Raw genomic sequence first — 15,670 nt, forward strand, 5'->3', positions numbered from 1 at the left:
AGAGTAACAGTGTTGTGCCTGTTTGTAGCGTTAGCGTATTTCTTCTTCTTCTTCTTCTTCTTCTTCTTCTTCTTCTTCTTCTTCTTCTTCTTCTTCTTCTTCTTCTTCTTCTTCTTCTTCTAATTCAATGTACCTGCCCGCGAGATATTGGACAAAAGAAGTACTTAAAACGAGGTAAGTTACTTATGTATGTTCTCAATGGCCAAGTATGGGATTCAATATTACATTAGTTTAGATTAGATGTATTGCTCCAGGGGGAAATTCATTTGCACAGCTCTGTTGTGATAATCTGTATTATATAAACCGTATTGGTGCAATGAGCGACATCTAGTGGCGGATTGTGGAACATTGATTAGTTTTTTCTAATGGCAGTTAGACTCTAGAGACAAACCAGGGGACTTCACTTTAATCTGTGTTTGATCCAATATTACATTTGGTTTATATATTAGTCACTCTCTTATGAGATGCCAGGTTTTAGGCCTTGGTCTGGACATTCAATCCTGGAAATAAAAAATCAACCAGATACATTTTTCTAGATAGATAGTACGTAAGTAAATCTGTATAGGAAGACGAGTTAAGGGCCAGAGGAGAACAGGTTACGGTATAATTACAGAGCCTGTCCATTTATACATGGAGGAAATCAAAGTTAGTCTGTTACCCAAAGTGCAGCCATCTAATAATGTACTATCTGTTATTGAAGATCAGAGGAACAGAACCGAATGAGAGGGGTAAATCCAGAATACAAATAAAGAAGCAAAGAGATTGTAGAGCAGTGAGAAAAAAAAAATCGCCCCCTCAGTCATTTGATCCTGGAGCCGGACCTGAGCCAGACGGTGAGTCACTGGGAGCAGGTGGAGGTGTGTTTCTGTGAACTCTCACCTACTACCAGTGTATTCTCTAACTGTGAACACTAACCACTCCTCTGCCTCTCCCCGACATATTTACTGAGGCAGAAGTGAAGCGTGAGCCACAAGGTGGATCAAAAGGAACCAGGGTGAAGGTGAAAGCTGCACAAAGAATCCAAATGTTATAGAAATCTTTATTTAACGGCAGAAATTAAGAAATACACATTTCTTCTGACTAAAAGTGACGCTGAGAGCCAGAGAGTTGTTTGCATCAATCCAACAGAACAACAACCTGTGCTGCACGATTTGTGAAGGAATAAATATAATGGCTGTTATTTAGACCGATGGCGATATGACTCCTAGTGCTACAGGGAAGGGTCTTATCTCAAGCGTTATTCCCATCACCTTTGAAAACATATATTAAAAAGATCATGGTGGGATTTCTGCACCAAGCAAGATTCTTTTTAGAATAATCTTCAGAATCACAATCAAGTTTATTCCCAGGTACGTTTGCACATAATTAGCTTTGGTGTCTGGTGGTCATAACAACATAAGAACATAAGTTGTCATAGTATTTTTAAGCATATCAAAACAATAAAGACAAGTATTTACAAAAAACCTTAAAAAGCACTTGGTTCAAACATAAACCTATCTCTATCCGAACCCTTTCTAAGAACAGAAGTTAGTATAGTAGGTCAAACATATAGAAAGACAATCAAAATAAAAACATTTAAGCAACTATTTAGCATTAAAAAATAATAATAATAATAACGATGAGTATTTAAACAAAATATAAATAAACAAATAAGCTTAGAAGCTAACACACTTAGAATCAGAATACCTTTATTGGTCCAGAAAAGAGTCAAAGACAGCTTAATGTTATAGAAGCATGCAAAAGATAATTAGGACAGTGAATATACGGCAAACTAAAATGTAAATTAATAACTCAAATAAAACCTCTTTCTTTGTGTTACTTTTTTGTAAAGCTCTTTTAGTTTTAAACCTGATGTTTATAAGCTTCTTAGTTTTTGCAACAGTCTGTAAATATACACAACTTTATAAATAAAATGCACACATTTACCTTTTTCTAGACTAAACCCAGGTTTGATCCTAAGTTAAAACATATGAGGTTATCATGAGGTTGGTAACATCGCAGGTTATCAGTGGATGTTTGCTGGAACTACTTGTTAACAGCTTGTTTCCTGACGGACACACACAGCGTGACTCCGGTCAGGTAGAGACCGGTCTCAAGTCAATACCGCTGCAGACTCGCTGTTTGAGGGCATGATAGCCCACTCCCCCTCCACACCACTCCACACTCGTTGGTTTGGAACAGCCCTCAATATGGCGGACCCTCAGCGTGAACGGAGGGGTAGTGGGTAGTGGGTAGTGGGTAGGGGTAAGTGTGTGTGTAGGGCTAATGTGTAGGGGTAAGTGTGTAGTGTGTAGGGGTAGTGGGTAGTGGGTAGTGGGTAGGGGTAAGTGTGTGTGTAGGGCTAATGTGTAGGGGTAAGTGTGTAGTGTGTAGGGGTAGTGTGTGTAGGGGTAGTGTGTGTAGGGGGTAGTGTGTGTAGGGCTAGTGTGTAGGGCTAGTGTGTAGTGGGTAGTGTGTAGGGGTAGTGGGTAGTGTGTAGGGGTGGTTTGGGATTGGCCCAGAGAGTTGAGCGTGAACATGGCTCAGTGTTAAGAAATACACGTGGATAACATATTTAACCTTTACCAAGTATTGTGCTTGATGAAATGTGGTTAATGCTCTAGTTCATGTTGGGATATCAGTTGAATATCAGTTACGTGTGCTTCCATACGACCCAATATTATTATTATTATTATGATTCTCAGGTTTGTCTCTCGTCCTGCTTTATGTGATTCTGCTGTTTCCTCCATGAACCAGCAGAGGTCGCTGTTGCTCTTCTGCAGCTTTAAGATATGAATGAGATCAAATCAGTTGTTTACAGTCTGCCCCCTGCTGGCTGTAAGGCTGTATTACATGCATGTGTGGTATGTCACTTCCTCTCAGACATCACGTGATCGGATCGGGACATCTCTAGGTGTAACTATTAGCTATTGTTCCGGTCAAAGGTCTTTGTTTTGAGTTTTGTATAGAGTCTATTTTAACCACTTTCTGTTGTGTTTCTTGCAATCTCAATTTATAGTTTTTTCATCAAAGATATTTCTTCCACGATTACTACATTGGTTTTTCGTTGGTGGTGCTTCCTCACCCCAATTGTTAAGACAGTGTCTCTCTTGGGGGAACAATCGTTTGGCACCATCTGTTCCCTTGACATCAAAAAGTCTAGACCCCGAATATAAGACGACCCCTCTTTATTCAGAATTCTTTCTACTTAAAATCTTATATTTGGGTCAATACGGTATTAAGTGTAATCGTGATGTTCCCTGTGTGTTCCAGCCTCCACGTGTCCCTCAGCTCTCAGGGTCAGACCATGCTGTCGGCTCTGCTCTTCAGCACGCTGCTCTGGCTCAGCCTCATCCTGGCTCTCAGGTTCTGTCTCAAGCTGCTGCTCTCATACCATCAGTGGATGTTCGAGCAGCACGGACGAGTCTCCAACACCACCAAGATCTGGGTGGTGAGACCACACACACACACACACACACACACACACACACACACACACACACACACACACACACACACACACACACACACACACACAATACAGTTATAACAACCTTGCATATCTGTATATTCTGCACAATGCTGCCTATTCCAAACCTTTAACTTCAGATAGACTGCACTAAAATATTTGTATTTCTGCTCCAATTTCTAACAACTTAACTTAAAAGCCCAGTCTGCTCTGATTGGTCAGCTGGCCGGTTCTGTTGTGATTGGTCGACCAGCTTAGAAATGTTCCGCCCCTTTAGCCTATCACGTAAAATGTGTTGGAGCGCTAGCCAATAGGAGCGCTAGTGTTACGTAGTGATGTCACAATGTTCTTGTTTCTCTCAGACTCTCCTCAGGCTGTTATCCAGCAGGAAGCCTCTGCTCTACAGCTATCAGACGTCTCTACCTCACCTTCCAGTTCCTGTGATCAAAGAGACTGTCAACAGGGTGAGCACACACACGCACACACTCACACACTCACACACTCACTCACTCACTCACTCACTCACTCACTCACTCACTCACTCACTCACTCACTCACTCACTCACTCACTCTCTCACTCACTCACTCACGTACTCACTCACTCTCACTCTCACTCTCTCACTCACTCACAAACTCACTCACTCACTCACTCACTCACTCACTCACTCACTCACACACACACACTCACTCACTCACTCACTCACTCACTCTCTCTCACTCTCTCACTCTCACTCACTCTCTCACTCTCACTCACTCACTCACTCTCTCACTCTCACACACACACACACTCACTCACTCTCACTCTCTCACTCTCACTCTCTCTCTCACTCTCACTCACACTCACTCACTCTCTCACTCTCACTCACTCACTCACTCACTCACACTCTCACTCACTCACTCACTCTCTCACTCTCTCACTCTCACTCACTCACTCACTCTCTCACTCTCTCTCTCACTCTCTCACTCTCTCTCTCACTCTCACTCACACTCACTCACTCACTCACTCTCTCACTCTCACTCACTCACTCTCTCACTCTCACTCTCACTATCACTCTCTCACTCTCACTCTCTCTCTCACTCTCACTCACACTCACTCACTCTCTCACTCTCACTCTCACTCACTCACTCTCACTCTCACACACACTCACTCTCTCACTCTCACTCACTCACTCTCTCACTCTCACTCACACTCACTCACTCACTCTCTCACTCTCACTCACTCTCACACACACTCTCACATACTCACTCTCTCACTCACTCACTCACTCACTCACTCTCACACACACTCACTCACTCACTTACTCACTCACTCACTCACTCACTCACTCACTCACTCACACTCTCACTCACTCTCACACACACTCTCACATACTCACTCACTCACTCACTCACTCACTCACTCACTCACTCACTCTCACACACACTCTCACGTACTCACTCACTTACTCACTCACTCACTCACTCACTCACTCACTCACTCACTCACTCACACACACACTGACCCAAAAGTCAGATTTTTTTTGAGAAAAATGTAATTCTGAGAATCTGAAGCTGATGTACCTGAATCCTTCTTGAGTTTATATATTCAGCTCGTTAAGTATTGAGCTCAGCTGCTCGTTAAGTATTGACCTCAGCCGCTCGTTAAGCATTGAGCTCAGTTGCTCGTTAACCATTGACCTCAGCCGCTCGTTAAGTATTGAGCTCACCTGCTCGTTAAGTATTGACCTCAGCTGCTCGTTAAGCATTGACCTCAGCTGCTCGTTAAGCATTGACCTCAGCCGCTCGTTAAGTATTGAGCTCACCTGCTTGTTAAGTATTGACCTCAGCTGCTTGTTAAGTATTGAGCTCAGCTGCTCGTTATGTATTGACCTCAGCTGCTCGTTAAGCATTGACCTCAGCTGCTCGTTAAGCATTGACCTCAGCTGCTCGTTAAGTATTGACCTCACCTGCTTGTTAAGTATTGACCTCAGCTGCTCGTTCAGTATTGACCTCAGCTGCTCGTTAAGTATTGAGCTCAGCTGCTCGTTAAGCATTGACCTCAGCTGCTCGTTAAGTATTGACCTCAGCTGCTCGTTAAGTATTGACCTCAGCTGCTCGTTAAGTATTGAGCTCAGCTGCTCATTAAGTATTGAGCTCAGCTGCTCGTTATGTATTGACCTCAGCTGCTCGTTAAGCATTGACCTCAGCTGCTCGTTAAGTATTGACCTCAGCTGCTCGTTAAGTATTGACCTCACCTGCTTGTTAAGTATTGACCTCAGCTGCTCGTTCAGTATTGACCTCAGCTGCTCGTTAAGTATTGAGCTCACCTGCTCGTTAAGTATTGAGCTCACCTGCTTGTTAAGTACCCACCTGTTCTCTCCTCAGTACCTGCTGTCGGCTCGCCCCCTGCTGACGGACGAAGGTTACGAACGGATGACTAAACTTGCGGCTCAGTTTGAAAACAACCTGGGGAACCGTCTGCAGAGATACCTGAAGCTCAAAGCTCTGTGGGCCACCAACTACGTGAGACAAACACACACACACACACACACACACACACACACACACACACACACACACACACACATTTGAGTACAAATTCGAAAAAAACCTTGAGAAAAGTCAGAAATGTTTATAGAAAAAAAAGATTTGGGAAAAGTCAGTTCTGAAAACAAAATGAAATTTGAAGGAATTTTTTTTTGAGAAAAATGAAAATTTAGAGAAACATTTTGAATGTTAGAAAAAATGAAAGTTTGAGAAAAAAGTCAGAATTCTGAGAAAAAAATGAAATTTGAGAAAAAAAAGTCAAATGTGTGAATGAAAATACTTTTTGAGAAAAAATGAAAATTCTGAGAAAAAAAAGAATTTTTTTTATAAAACAGGCAAATTTGAACAAGACAAACGATCCATGCTTGAAAACATTTCTATGTAATTTTTCCTGAGAAATCTCTGATATTTGTTCTACAAACTCAAATGGCAACAACACATCTTCAGGTTTAGTGGAAGTCAATGGCTGTGTTACTTCCTGTTTATGATAAATGAGTAACTGTCTGTGCTCCAGGTGAGCGACTGGTGGGAGGAATACATCTACCTGAGGAGCCGAGGACCAATCATGGTCAACAGCAACTACTACGGCATGGTAACGCTTTCACACAGTACATTCAATCACTGAACACGATATGTTCGAGAGCCTCTGACGGACCTTTGATCTGGGGTTAAACTCTGAATTCAGTTTAGGATTTATTGAAGTCTGAAACTTCTTCAGTGTCAGAATACTGTTTTATATCCAAGGGGGAAATTAGGCTTTGTGACAGTTGCTCCGTTTAAAAAGAAATAAAGTCAAATATAAAATAAATTAAGAATACACATATGTATATAAAACTTAAAAAATGAAAGTAAAAGGAAACCAATCAAATGTAAATGCTCCTATAGAAATGTGAAAAGTCCAATAAATAAAATAATAATCAGAATATTCTACAAATATTTATATAAAACAAAAAGTTAGAGTAAAATGTCTAAAACATTTAATGACAATAAAACATATATAAATAAATGTATTCAAATAAAACACATACATGCAAATGTACAATCAAACCCAATAACAAATGTGCACATTGCACTTCAATATAATGTTGGTAAATAAGCCCCTCCAGAGTTTAGTCAGTGTTTAAACGTCCTGTGTTTCTGTGTTAAGCCCCTCCAGAGTTTAGTCAGTGTTTAAACGTCCTGTGTTTCTGTGTTAAGCCCCTCCAGAGTTTAGTCAGTGTTTAAACGTCCTGTGTTTCTGTGTTAAGCCCCTCCAGAGTTTAGTCAGTGTTTAAACGTCCTGTGTTTCTGTGTTAAGCCCCTCCAGAGTTTAGTCAGTGTTTAAACGTCCTGTGTTTCTGTGTTAAGCCCCTCCAGAGTTTAGTCAGTGTTTAAACGTCCTGTGTTTCTGTGTTAAGCCCCTCCAGAGTTTAGTCAGTGTTTAGACGTCCTGTGTTTCTGTGTTAAGCCCCTCCAGAGTTTAGTCAGTGTTTAGACGTCCTGTGTTTCTGTGTTAAGCCCCTCAAGAGTTTAGTCAGTGTTTAAACTTCCTTTTCTCCGCAGGACTTCCTCTACGTTTCTCCCACTTCGGTGCAGGCGGCTCGGGCCGGAAACACCATCACCGCCCTGCTGCTGTACCGACGCAAAGTGAACCGCGAGGAACTCAAACCGGTGAGCACTGCTGCATTCTGGGGGAGGAGAAGCATGTTTGCAAAGCGTCTGGAAGGAAACGGTGAAGCCATGAAAAAGTCATATTTCAGAAAAAAATCTAATTTGGGGGAAAAAAGGTTTAGAAAAAAGTTAGAATTCTGAGAAAAAATTCAAATAGATTTTTTTTTCAAATTATAAAGAAAATAGTCAAATTTGAGAAAAAAATCAAATGTGTGAGAAAAAAATTGAATTCTGAGATAAAAGTCAAATAAAATAAAGCAAATACATTTTAAAAGAATCTGAATTCTGAGAAATAAATTAATTTGAGTAAAAAGTCAGAATTCTGAGAAAAATGTTAGACTTCTGAGAAAGAAGTCAATTTTGAGAGAAATAGTCAAATTTGAGGAAAAAGTCAATATTTGTTCTGACTTTCTGCTTCAGTTCTTCTCCTTTAATCTTGAAAAATGACTGTTTTAATAAAGAAAATAAATATGAAATGATATTAATAATAGAAGTGTTTCTCTTTGTGTTTCAGAGTCGAGTTCCAGGCACCGTCATCCCTCTGTGTGCCGCCCAGTGTGAGAGGATGTTCAACACAACAAGAACACCTGGAGAGGAGACAGGTAACACACACACACACACACACACACACACACACACACACACACACACACACAGACACAGACACAGACACAGACACACACACACACACACACACACACACACACACACACACACACACACACACACACACACACACACACACACACACACACACACACACACACACACACACACACACACACACACACACAGCGCACATTTCACTGCCAAAATTAGTCCCGTATTGGAAATGCATTATACGGAAACATTCAAAAGCAAATTTGCATAATCACCGTTATGGACCGACATAATTACAACTATTTCAAATACCTGAGCTATCTGCCCAATCCAGTCCATCTTTAAACCTAAAAATCAGCCAAAATATAGGTGGACCGAGGGTCGCCACTTCATTGATTTAAAGTTTAATCTTGGATCCTCAAAGTTTAGAAATGGATTCAGCTTCCCCCTTAACCCCGAAAAACCTCTCCAAAATCTGCCTATATGGTCCATATTAGTGATTATGCTAATCGTGCTAATTATCCAACATATGCAAGTTAGCACCGTTCAGTTTCTAAATGCTAATCTCAGCCTAAACACTAAAGCATCTGTCAATAAGTCTGAATATTGGTTTAAAATGTTGACAAGTGACATTTGAAAAAATCAAAGTTTGAGAAAAAAGATTTTGAGAAACATTTAAACTTGGGATACTCAAAATGTCTGGGAACCCACTGTTAGTCTATAACACTAACCTACTAAAACGAATCCAACCCTAAACACCAAAGCATGTATCAGTCAGTCTGAATATTGGTTTAGTATAGATACGATATGTAAGGGATAACGTGCAGCGAGGCGGTCCTTATGGGGAACACCCGACAGGCGGATCAGGAAGCGGAGGGATCCTCGGGTGTTCCCCATAATGACCGCCTCGCTGCACATTATCCCGCTTATTACACGGCCACGTTCTCAACAAAGTAACGACATGACTCCCAATATTAATTGAAATGCTTTTATAGATTTATAAAATGTTTTTATTGATTTAAAAATAGTACGCTATTATTGATATAAAATGACATGCATCCGCTAAGTTACTCCGTTGTTGTTACCGTTTGAACTAACGTAGCAACGGCAGGAACTGCTTCGATAGTGTGTTTGAGGACCTCTTTGATTACAGATTTGAAAACATCGGTGCTTGCTTTAAAAGGAGCAGACTTCATGATGTCAAAGCTTGGAGAGTATCTAGATATCCCTGCCCTAATGCCAAAGGAACTGATGTCTGTGTCTGGACCGCTGCGTCAAAAGGAGGGTTTCTGCCCCGTTACTTCTCCGCTGTTTTATTGACCCAGTTCCAAACTGTATACAGTTCAACCGACCAAACTTCTTTGTGCAGATGTGAGCGTCCTTAACAACGGTCAAAAAGTCCTTGACAGCGTTCTGTCTGTTCTGGATTAACAACGTATCACGTGTTCCGAATTGACCAATCAGAATCAAGTGTTCAACTAAGCCATGTAATAAAAACAGATATATAACCTGGCCTCCTCTCTCCTCAGATGTTCTGCAGCACTGGCAGGACAGTGAGTTTATCGCCGTCTACCACCGGGGGCGCTACTTCCGCCTCTGGGTTTATCGAGCGGGTCGTCTGCTTTCCCCCCGAGAAATAGAGCTTCAGATCCAGAGAATCCTGGAGGATCAATCTGCCCCTCTGCCTGGAGAGGAGAAGCTAGGAGCGCTGACTGCAGGAGACAGGTGGGAATGAGTCTCTAAGCTCTGCAGGGGACAGGTGGGAATGAGTCTCTAAACTCTGCAGGGGACAGGTGGGAATGAGTCTCTAAGCTCTGCAGGGGACAGGTGGGAATGAGTCTCTAAGCTCTGCAGGGGACAGGTGGGAATGAGTCTCTAAACTCTGCAGGGGACAGGTGGGAATGAGTCTCTAAGCTCTGCAGGGGACAGGTGGGAATGAGTCTCTAAACTCTGCAGGGGACAGGTGGGAATGAGTCTCTAAACTCTGCAGGGGACAGGTGGGAATGAGTCTCTAAGCTCTGCAGGGGACAGGTGGGAATGAGTCTCTAAGCTCTGCAGGGGACAGGTGGGAATGAGTCTCTAAACTCTGCAGGGGACAGGTGGGAATGAGTCTCTAAGCTCTGCAGGGGACAGGTGGGAATGAGTCTCTAAACTCTGCAGGGGACAGGTGGGAATGAGTCTCTAAGCTCTGCAGGGGACAGGTGGGAATGAGTCTCTAAGCTCTGCAGGGGACAGGTGGGAATGAGTCTCTAAACTCTGCAGGGGACAGGTGGGAATGAGTCTCTAAGCTCTGCAGGGGACAGGTGGGAATGAGTCTCTAAACTCTGCAGGGGACAGGTGGGAATGAGTCTCTAAGCTCTGCAGGGGACAGGTGGGAATGAGTCTCTAAGCTCTGCAGGGGACAGGTGGGAATGAGTCTCTAAACTCTGCAGGGGACAGGTGGGAATGAGTCTCTAAACTCTGCCGGGGACAGGTGGGAATGAGTCTCTAAGCTCTGCAGGGGACAGGTGGGAATGAGTCTCTAAACTCTGCAGGGGACAGGTGGGAATGAGTCTCTAAACTCTGCCGGGGACAGGTGGGAATGAGTCTCTAAGCTCTGCAGGGGACAGGTGGGAATGAGTCTCTAAACTCTGCAGGGGACAGGTGGGAATGAGTCTCTAAACTCTGCAGGGGACAGGTGGGAATGAGTCTCTAAACTCTGCAGGGGACAGGTGGGAATGAGTCTCTAAACTCTGCAGGGGACAGGTGGGAATGAGTCTCTAAGCTCTGCAGGGGACAGGTGGGAATGAGTCTCTAAGCTCTGCAGGGGACAGGTGGGAATGAGTCTCTAAACTCTGCAGGGGACAGGTGGGAATGAGTCTCTAAGCTCTGCAGGGGACAGGTGGGAATGAGTCTCTAAGCTCCGCAGGGGACAGGTGGGAATGAGTCTCTAAACTCTGCAGGGGACAGGTGGGAATGAGTCTCTAAACTCTGCAGGAGACAGGTGGGAATGAGTCTCTAAACTCTGCAGGGGACAGGTGGGAATGAGTCTCTAAACTCTGCAGGGGACAGGTGGGAATGAGTCTCTAAGCTCTGCAGGGGACAGGTGGGAATGAGTCTCTAAGCTCTGCAGGGGACAGGTGGGAATGAGTCTCTAAACTCTGCAGGGGACAGGTGGGAATGAGTCTCTAAACTCTGCAGGAGACAGGTGGGAATGAGTCTCTAAGCTCTGCAGGGGACAGGTGGGAATGAGTCTCTAAACTCTGCAGGGGACAGGTGGGAATGAGTCTCTAAGCTCTGCAGGAGACAGGTGGGAATGAGTCTCTAAACTCTGCAGGGGACAGGTGGGAATGAGTCTCTAAGCTCTGCAGGGGACAGGTGGGAATGAGTCTCTAAACTCTGCAGGGGACAGGTGGGAATGAGTCTCTAAACTCTGCAGGGGACAGGTGGGAATGAGTCTCTAAGCTCTGCAGGGGACAGGTGGGAATGAGTCTCTAAACTCTGCAGGGGACAGGTGGGAATGAGTCTCTAAACTCCGCAGGAGACAGGTGGGAATGAGTCTCTAAACTCTGCAGGGGACAGGTGGGAATGAGTCTCTAAACTCTGCAGGGGACAGGTGGGAATGAGTCTCTAAGCTCTGCAGGGGACAGGTGGGAATGAGTCTCTAAGCTCTGCAGGGGACAGGTGGGAATGAGACATTTTTGAAAACAGTCCAGATTGGAGAAAAAATTCAGAAATGTGAGATACATTTAATAATTTAGTGAACAAAGTGAGATTTGAGAAAAAAGTCAGAATTCTTAGAAGAAGCCGCATTTGAAAAAATGTAAAAGAGAAATTCAAAATTTGTTAAAAAAAAGTATTGTATAACAAGAGTCACATTTTAATACAACAGTATCAATCTGTGCAGAGACACACCACCATCCCCAATCTTCAGCAGCATGAAGGATTATACACGGTGACCACTAGGGGGCAGCAGAGGACACACTGCTGCTGCAAGTCAAATTTGAGAAAACATTTAAATTTGAGAAAAGATAGACATTTGTGAAAGAAGTCAGAAATCTGAGAAAAAATCAAATATATAAGAAAATAAGTCAGAATTTGAGAAAAATACATTTAAAACAATCAATCTTCTCACCACTCCTCAGCATGTTGTAGGATTATAGACTGAAACCACTGGGGGGCAGCAGAGTACACACTTCCTCTCCAGTATAATGACCACACACACGCCCCCACACCCAGGCCATGTCCTGAACCACACTTCCCTCTCTGAGCCCTGGGGTCAGGATATTGCGCAATCTAAAGAACAAATGGGATCAAAGGTTAACAGCCCGATAGTCTCTGGAGAGCTTTCGGATGTTCAGATACTGTCGAATGTGTACAAGGCACTTCATCTCAAGGGGTGTTTGGAGGAAGCTGTGCATTGTTCACTGAAGTATAACTTATCTTTTAAAGGAAGACGTTAGAAGCTTTTTGACGTCTTGACCCACATGGGATCCCAAATTCAGATCTGAACAATAGTGGATTTTCCTGAGATTACAGTCAGGATTTTCACTTTAAATGTCAGATTGGATATATGACTTTTGGTCAGATCTAAAAATAAATTGTGATCTGACCTCAAGGGTTTTTTTTCCCCTATGAATTCTGAGGAAAAAGTCAAATTTAAGGAAAAACGTTTTGAGAATTTTTTTTCTGAAAACGTTCTCAGTACTCAATACTGTAACCTTTTTTTTCCTTGGAATTTTGATTTTTTTTTTTCCTGGAATTCTGATTTTAAAGGCATGTTAGGGATTCATTGTGTCTTACCCCTAGGAGTCTAACCTTTTCTGTGTGTTGACGTTTACGACCAACCCTAAGTCTGTTATCTGTCTTAAGGAATGGGAAGTCTCAGCTATTGTTGACATTACCAGTTTTATGACCGGTCAACTCTGGGTCACAGAGAGTTGAGAGTCAGGTAAGTGATTCAGTGTCTCCAGGTGTTAACGCCCCATCTCCCCAAATATGTTGTTTACTCTCTGAACTGGTTAAAAGGTCTATCTAGAGCAGTGTTTCTCAAACTCTTTCATACCAAGGACCACTTAACCAATAAAAAAACACTCGCGGGCCACCTAACTCCACAAATATCCAAAAACACATCGTTTTTTTACAAATCACCTGGAAATGGTACAAACAAGTGGCCACATGTGTGATGAAGGTGTTTATCTGGGCTATATCATGCAATCGAAAGTGAAACTTAAGCTTGCTCCATTGCGGAGATATTCCCGCGAGAGTGCGGAAAACTTAAATACATTTATTTATTTCAAATGTGAAATTTTACCAATATACTCACGAACCACTAGGGGGCGCTCACGGACCACCACTTTGAGAAGCACTGATCTAGAGAGGCTGGGCAGAATTGACATGGCAACCAACCCGTGCAGTCAGAACCTTTTGCTGCTGTGACTTGCGATATGAATTCTCCGGCCGTTATACTTGTGCCATCCAGTTATTTTAGCCGGGCCGGCTCAGATGATTGGTCGTGCTTTTTACAGTACCACGGATTCCACAGATGACATTTTTTTATGGATTTTTTGTCAAAGCACTTCAGATATTCATTGCTATCGGATGTTAAGAGCATTCCATGCAATATAACAAAAAGTGTTCTGAAGGGAATTACCTACCCTATCTTTAATCTCAAGAATAAGGTTCTGACCAAATCAGATTTTTATCTTAAGAATTCTGACTTTTATAAAAAATAACTAACTTTTGGTCAGATATCGAGCTTCTTTTACGCGTGGTCCTAAACCTCTTCCGTTCGTCTGTAATGAATTAGATATTACAGGCAGTATTTCTAGTCTCTGCAAGTTGTTTTTCACAGAGTTAGAAATGGAGACAAAATGAAGAAGGAAACTCGTATCAGGAAATAATAACAGGTAGGCTTCTGTAACAGAGAGTCACCGGGAGGAGGAAATGAGGAAATGAGGGTGTGTGTGTGTGTGTGGGTGTGGAGTCAGGACTCAGAGAGACACGAGGACAGCTGGAGCTTTGATGGCAAACACTGAGGGTTTATTTGGAGCTTCGGCCGGAGACATGTCACGGGCTGACCACAGGTTGAGATGCCAAATCAATTCTGAAGAGCCCAGGTTTGATCTAGTTCAGAGAGTAATAATCAACATTCTTCATCAGTGAGACTAAAGCAATATGGACCCTGAATCCAACTAGAGCTCGAGGGAACCTTCGTCCCTGAACACTACCTCATGTCAGCTGTGGCTCGGTCATAAACAACAACAACAACAATGCTCCCAAGCCGCTCCTCCTTAAGAGAGATGGCAGCAATACCCCAGGCCGTAGAACTACGCCGTGGGAAGGGAGAACATGACGAACTGTGGGAAAGGTTGAATACCTAAGCAAATGATTTCCCACAGTTGTGTTATGTAATTTGGAGTGTGTCCATGCTGATGGACAGGGGAGATAAACAAGGCATGTGAACACAGCAGGAAACACACTCACACACTTGAGTTCAGTTTTCACTTTTTGACAGATCACATCTTGTTGGTGTTGATAACAAATGAGTAAAAGTATCAAAAGAAATAACAAAAATGTGATCAGGTGAATGTACACAGATATATCAACAAGGTTAATGTGCAGGAAGCTGTGTAGGTCAATAAATGAACATCCTTTCCCTTTTTCTAATGAGTTTCACATCATGGGCTTTTGTTCGTGTCTGATTATGTGTTTTATATGTAATAGTGTTCCTTTGTGTTTCTCTAAGGGTTCCTTGGGCTAAGATCAGAAAGGAGTATTTCAGCTCTGGGGTCAATAAGCGATCTCTGGATATCATCGAGAGGTCAGCTTTCTTCGTGACGCTGGACGATGAAGAACAAGGCATGAAGGGAGACGATCCCGTGGGAAATCTGGACCGATACGCCAAGTCTATTCTGCACGGGAAGTGCTACGATCGGTGAGAAATAATATCAATTGGCGTCGAGAGAAGGGGCCGCAAACAGGGATCAATATCTCTCACTGAACTCAGAAAATGCAAAATAGTAGTAAACTTTTTAGCTGCTTTGAAATCAGAAGTAAACGGGAATTGTGCAATATTTTAAACACATTATTTGTAAAGTTAAAAATATGTGAAAATATCGATTTAAATGTTTTTTCCCTAAGATTTCTGAGAAAAAATCTTGAATTCTGGGGAAATAAATGAAATGTAAGAAAAAGTCAGATTTTTTTTAGGAAAAAGTCAGAATTTTACAAAAAAGCAGCATTTTTTTTTTTTAAATAAGTTGGAATTCTGATTTAAGTATTCTTACGGAAAGTGGTACGATCGGTGAGGACGACACGTGGGAAATAACACAAATTGGCGTCTAGAGAAGGGGTCGCAAACAGGGATCAATATCTCTCACTGAACTCAGAAAAAAGCAAAACACGTAAACTTTTTTAGCTGCTTTGAAATCTGAAGCATCCAGTAATTTAAATCGCATTAAATAC

At 42.6% G+C, this 15,670-nt stretch overlaps 1 protein-coding gene across 1 annotated transcript in view; it reads left to right on the forward strand.

Moving 5' to 3' along the window:
- cpt1a2b (carnitine palmitoyltransferase 1A2b) overlaps positions 1-15,670 on the forward strand; it is a 59,711-nt gene that overhangs the window by 21,394 nt on the left and 22,647 nt on the right. The window contains 8 exon segments of the mRNA XM_079645612.1: positions 3,253-3,430; positions 3,811-3,912; positions 5,813-5,950; positions 6,489-6,566; positions 7,517-7,624; positions 8,139-8,226; positions 9,754-9,949; positions 14,952-15,140. Coding sequence (XP_079501738.1) covers positions 3,253-3,430; positions 3,811-3,912; positions 5,813-5,950; positions 6,489-6,566; positions 7,517-7,624; positions 8,139-8,226; positions 9,754-9,949; positions 14,952-15,140 — 1,077 coding nt within the window.

This window comes from Notothenia rossii (assembly GCF_949606895.1).
Source record: "Notothenia rossii genome assembly, chromosome: 8".
In the NCBI taxonomy this organism is placed as follows: Eukaryota; Metazoa; Chordata; class Actinopteri; order Perciformes; family Nototheniidae; genus Notothenia; species Notothenia rossii.